Source organism: Capsicum annuum, chromosome 12 (genome assembly GCF_002878395.1).
Source record: "Capsicum annuum cultivar UCD-10X-F1 chromosome 12, UCD10Xv1.1, whole genome shotgun sequence".
Classification (NCBI taxonomy): domain Eukaryota; kingdom Viridiplantae; phylum Streptophyta; class Magnoliopsida; order Solanales; family Solanaceae; genus Capsicum; species Capsicum annuum.
Genome location: NC_061122.1, coordinates 3,374,528 through 3,380,155, shown reverse-complemented (window position 1 = coordinate 3,380,155; position 5,628 = coordinate 3,374,528). Strand labels below are relative to the sequence as shown.

At 32.1% G+C, this 5,628-nt stretch overlaps 1 protein-coding gene across 1 annotated transcript in view; it reads left to right on the top strand.

Moving 5' to 3' along the window:
- LOC124889263 (serine carboxypeptidase-like 10) overlaps nt 1-5,628 on the top strand; it is a 12,279-nt gene that overhangs the window by 5,028 nt on the left and 1,623 nt on the right. Inside the window, exons 2-9 of the mRNA XM_047400578.1 lie at nt 1,618-1,694; nt 1,802-1,918; nt 2,063-2,165; nt 2,321-2,358; nt 2,809-2,907; nt 3,341-3,427; nt 3,532-3,681; nt 5,528-5,599. Coding sequence (XP_047256534.1) covers nt 1,618-1,694; nt 1,802-1,918; nt 2,063-2,165; nt 2,321-2,358; nt 2,809-2,907; nt 3,341-3,427; nt 3,532-3,681; nt 5,528-5,599 — 743 coding nt within the window. The remainder of the gene's footprint in view (nt 1-1,617; nt 1,695-1,801; nt 1,919-2,062; nt 2,166-2,320; nt 2,359-2,808; nt 2,908-3,340; nt 3,428-3,531; nt 3,682-5,527; nt 5,600-5,628) is intronic.

The window sequence follows — 5,628 nt, the reverse complement described above, 5'->3', positions numbered from 1 at the left end:
TTTTTTTTTTTGGCCACGTCAGCTATAGGGGGGAATTTAATTCATTTGAAAGTTGTTAAGGGGTTAAATAAACGGAAGTTAAGTTTAAGAGATAAAGTGAATTGTGACGACAAGTTCAGGGGGAAAAGATATCTTTTCTCTTTTAAGTAAGCATTAAAACAAACATTTTATTTACAACGATCCAAACAAAGTGTTTGTGTAATTAACCTATAAATTACAAGTTAATAATTATTTTTTTATAGGATTACCAGCTAATTCTTATCAATCATATAATTATTTTTTTATAGGATTACCAGCTAATTCTTATCAATCATATAAGTACATATATAATTATTATCTTATAAGTGATCTGATTGTTAGATATATCGGAGTTGACGAATCAAAGAAAGTACAACTATTTTATTACTTTGTTAAATCTGAATCCGACCCGAGAAAAGATCCGATCTTGATATGGCTAACGGGTGGGCCTGATTGCTCATCTATCTCAGGCCTATTATATGAAATTGGTAAGTATTAAAATATATTTTGGTTTATATATATTGATTGATTGATAATGTAATAAAAAATTGCACTATTAGATTATGTAAAATATGAATACAAGTAAATATAAAATATGGGATTAGTAATTTGAAAAGTATACCGGTTATGCTTAAAAATTATTTTGGCTTAGAAACGCTTAAAATAAGTTAATTCAAACAGGCTTAAGTGTTGACTCAATTACTAGCCACCTCCTCTAACAACCATTGCCGTCACAGTCATCATACGATAGTCAACCACCAATTACCGGTCATCGCTATCATCAAACCCCGTTTGTCATCACAACTACCACCGAGCAACCACCGCGAATGTCAACCACTACAGTCAATCGATACACCACGTACCACTTTAATCATTATAGTTATATTTACTGTCGTCACTATTGTTGATGCCGCCTCCACCACCACTATCAGTCATTGCCACCACTACGATTAATCCCTAGTACTATCTGTCACTTCCATCATCACACTTAGCACCATCATCAATTATCACCATCTGCACCTTGTACGAGTATTGGTTCGATTGATAGATGGTAAATGACGTTTCGTCGGAGTTGACATTGTGAAGATCGAGGTTGCGACCGATGGACTTTGGAATATCTCGAATCTTTCTATTTATTGTGTCTTATGTTTTATTCACATCTAAGACATTTTAGACAATTATTACTATTAATTGAATCTGCATTAGATGCTTGTACTGATGACAATAAGACTTGGATGTATCATTGAAACTCGTGTCTCGTTTTTTTATACATATATTTGAGATTCTTCTGGTCCGCTCCTGAATCCTTTTAATTCTTCTTCTTTGGATTGAGCTAAGCGTACTTGTTCGGTGAATGTGACAAGTATCATCACATACCTATTTTTAGTTCGTGACAATAATCACCACCAACCGCCTCAACTAGAACAGCTATCACCATCATCATTACCAACCAATAACACCAACCATTACCATAACCATCACTACAAATCATTTTTATCATCACTAACGAATATAAATACTGTATATTTAATTTCAATGACAATTTTATTTTATTAAATTTAACAAATTAAAATACACTGATAAAACTATGTTTTGTAGGTCCATTAGCTTTTGCTCAAAAAACATTTAATGGAAGCCTACCTATTCTTGTTTCTGCTCCATATTCTTGGACAAAGGTAAACACAAACATAATGTACATTTAATTCTCGAGTTTAAGTTATATACATTATCAGATCACTTAAAAGAATATAATATTTATCGATACGCTTCGTTTAATTTGTAGTTTGCAAGTATAATTTTCTTGGACCAGCCTTTAAATACTGGATTTTCAATAACTTCAACATCCAAATGTACTGATGATCTACAAGCTAGCAATTATGTCTATGAGTTTCTATTAAAGGTACATATTTTTTACAAATGTTTCAACAATATTAAACTAATTCTCTTTATAATATGATATGATAATATCACGCGAGATGCTTTATGCATCGAACTGCTTTTTAATATTACACAAAACTAACGATACGTATGATTCATGTTGCAGTGGTTCGATGATTATACAGAATTTATTTCGAATCCCTTTTATGTTTCTGGGGACTCATATTCAGGCATCATAATTCCAGTTATTGTTCAACTAATATCAGATGGTAAGTTCATATAATAATACGCTTTATCAAAGTACTAGCGGGTTTTGTAATATTATAATTAATTTTTAATAAATATATTTATTATTCGTAAAATATTTTTCAAAAAATATTTTTCGAAAAATGACTTATATAGATAGAGTGATATGAAAATGCAGGAAATGAAACAGCCAACAAGCAATTGATCAACATTAAGGTAATATTCTCTTAATTTCTCCTTTGTCCCACTTTATGTAGTGTTATTTAATTTTGACATAAAATTTAAGAAGAAAAATAAATACCCTTGTCGTTAGTAATCATCTCATATTTGCGCTCTTATTACTAATGGAGCTCTAACGTACGATGAGTGAACTTTACGTGTCCAAATTTATTTATTTATTTATTAAAGAAAAAAATGACTAAAATGATTCATTTAAAAAAAAAATAAAAAAATCTAAATTTACCCCTCAACTCTTATGATTGTTTAAGGGGAAAATGAGGTTTGTTTTTCCCTTCTAAAATGAGTTTCAATACATATACTATCTGTATCTATACATAACATATACATTAATTGTGTATATTGTGTATAATGTGAACTTTTATAAACTAATCAATTGAGTAATATATATCCCTAACTTTCCCATTTTTTAATGGTAATATTCTTTAGGGCTATACACTTGGCAATCCAGCAACATTTCCAGAAGAAAAAAATTATCAAATTCCTTTCAGTCATGGTATGGGCCTAATTCCTGATGAACTTTATAAGGTTGGTTCATTTTTATTTTGTATATAATTTTGTAAAATTCACAAATAGTCATTTTTCAGTTTTGTAATTAATAATAGTTATTGTTTAAAGTTTTATTTGTGAAATTTCAAACTATCCACTTTTCGGTCATGCCTTTGAAAAATAGTTATTTTTACGGAGTTTTATATTTTACACGTGAAATTGCATGACACTATTCTGAAGTTTCATTTATAAAATTTGAAACTTCATGAAGATAGCTATTTTGAATTTTAAAGAGGTTGAAAAGTGGTTAGTCTCTCCCGTACCTATAAAATTTGAAACTCCATGACAATAACTATTTTTCAATTATACGAACTGAAAAGTGACTATTTATGAATTTTATCCAAATAATTTTATGTCAAACAATTTTGCACAAAAATGATGAGTTGATATATTCTTGTTGTAATATTTTTAGTCACTAAAGGAGAATTGCAAAGGTGATTATCAAAACATAAGTCCTACAAATGAACTATGTGTACAATATCTTACAATGTTCAAGAAGGTAAAGTAAAGTTGCATTTTTTTTTTTTTAAAATGAGACATATTATAGAATTATTTAGAATAACTTACTTTATTTTTAATAGGTTGTAATAATTTTTTTTGTAGCTTGTAAGTGGTATATATGATCTACATATTTTAGAGCCTCTTTGTGGATTAGACTCTCCAAATCAACAACAATTATTTGGTGAAAGAAGATCACTTGGAGAGGATTTTGTCACGTTGAAAAATGATGATTCCATTTGTCAAGAAAGTCGTGTAAGTACTTCAATTGTTACTTCAAGAAAGTCTGAAGTTCAACAGCTTTCATCGTTGACGAACACCTGTACTAAAAAGATAAAATATAATTGAGATTTGGGGTGGGGGTTGGAGGTTTGGATTGATACAATTAAGATGAGGAGGGATCGATACAATCAAGAAAAGGGGATTACCAGGATCTATACAATCGAGAACTCTGTACTTAATTCCGCTCTTTCTAAAAAGAATAAATGGATGTCAATAATATATTGCTGACCACACTATAGGCTAGCTCATACACCAAATGTACGACTAGAATACTACTTAGTCAAGTAGAAAGATAGACCGACTTGAGAGCGATGGTACGACTAGAATACTACTTAGTCAAGTAGAAAGATTGACCGACTTGAGAGCGATGGTACGACTAGAATACTACTTGATTGACCAACTGGAGAGTGGGGGTACAATTAGAATACTACTTAGTCAAGTTGAAAGATCGACTTGAGAGCGATGATACAACTAGAATACTACGTAGTCAAGTAGAAAGATCGACTTGAAAGCGAGGGTACGACTAGAATACTACTTAGTCAAGTAGAAAGATCGACCGACTTGAGAGCGATGGTATGATTAGAATAATTCTTAGTGACGTAGATAGATCGACCTGAGAGCGATGGTACGACTAGAATACTACTTAGTCAAGTAGAAAGATCGACTTGAGAGCAAAGGCACGATTAGAATACTACTTAGTTAAGTAGAAAGATCAACTGACTTGATACCGTTGGTACTGTTGGGTTCAATATGTATGAAAAAGGTGTGAATGGAAAATGGAGAGAAAAGTGGAGGAAAGGAGAACACAATTTAGAAAGTATACTTCCAAATTGGAAAGTGCATCATTTTCTGTGTTTAATACTCTATTTATATGCATTCAGTAGTGTTTCGAAACATACATGCAGAAACTGTTTCGAACTGAACAGATGCTTCAGAAGGATGCACTGTTTCGAACAGACAGATTCCTTGGACAAACAGACATGATTTTTCAGAAAAGGTGCAACCTTTAAAGTGAACCATTGCCTCTTTTCAGAAGAGGCATGTTATGGCTATATAAACCTGTTTTTATTCACAAGTTTAGATACGAAATTTTCAAAATACACAAACTCTTCTTGTCTTCAAAATATTCTGTGTGATCAATCAAACTGTTCAGTGAGTTCGAAGATATTCCAATTGTTTGAGGTACCGCTACAGTTGGTTTGTTTGACCATTTTATCCTGGGAGGAAAATTCCGCAACCTCAGGTACAATTAGGGGAATTATTTCCTTAAGGACACTCCGTGAATTCGGAGGATTTGGCCATTTCTGTTTCATCTTAATTTCTGAAAATAAAATACACCTTTTATAAAGATCACTTTGATCTTGGGTTGAGGGTATTTTCTGTACTTCATTGTGTTCTTGTTTTTTAAACATTGAATTAAAGTTGAAGTTGTTGTTGCACATATACAGATTCTGTGTACCCGAATACATTATGATATAACAGGTACGACTAGAATACTACTTAGTCAAGTAGAAAGATTGACCTACTTAGAGACCGATGGTACTACTAGAATATTACTTAGTCAAGTAGAAAGATCGACCCGAGAACGATGGTACAACTAGAATACAACTTATCGACCTGAGAGCGTGGCAAGTCGAGAAGGGACTGAGAGTCAAGTAGAAAGATCGACCTGACAGCTATGGTACGATTAGAATACTACTTAGCCAAGTAGAAAGATCAACCTAAGAGCAATGGTACGACTAGAATACTGCTTATCGACCTGAGAGCGAGGCAAGTCGAGAAGGGCTGAGACTTTATGCATGTGTTTTTATAATTTCAGGTTGCTAAACTTGAGCTCTCATTTTACTGGGCAAATAACCCTAAAGTTCAAGAGGTCCTCCATGTTATAAAGGTACATATTTCAATTATTTAATTTGTAAT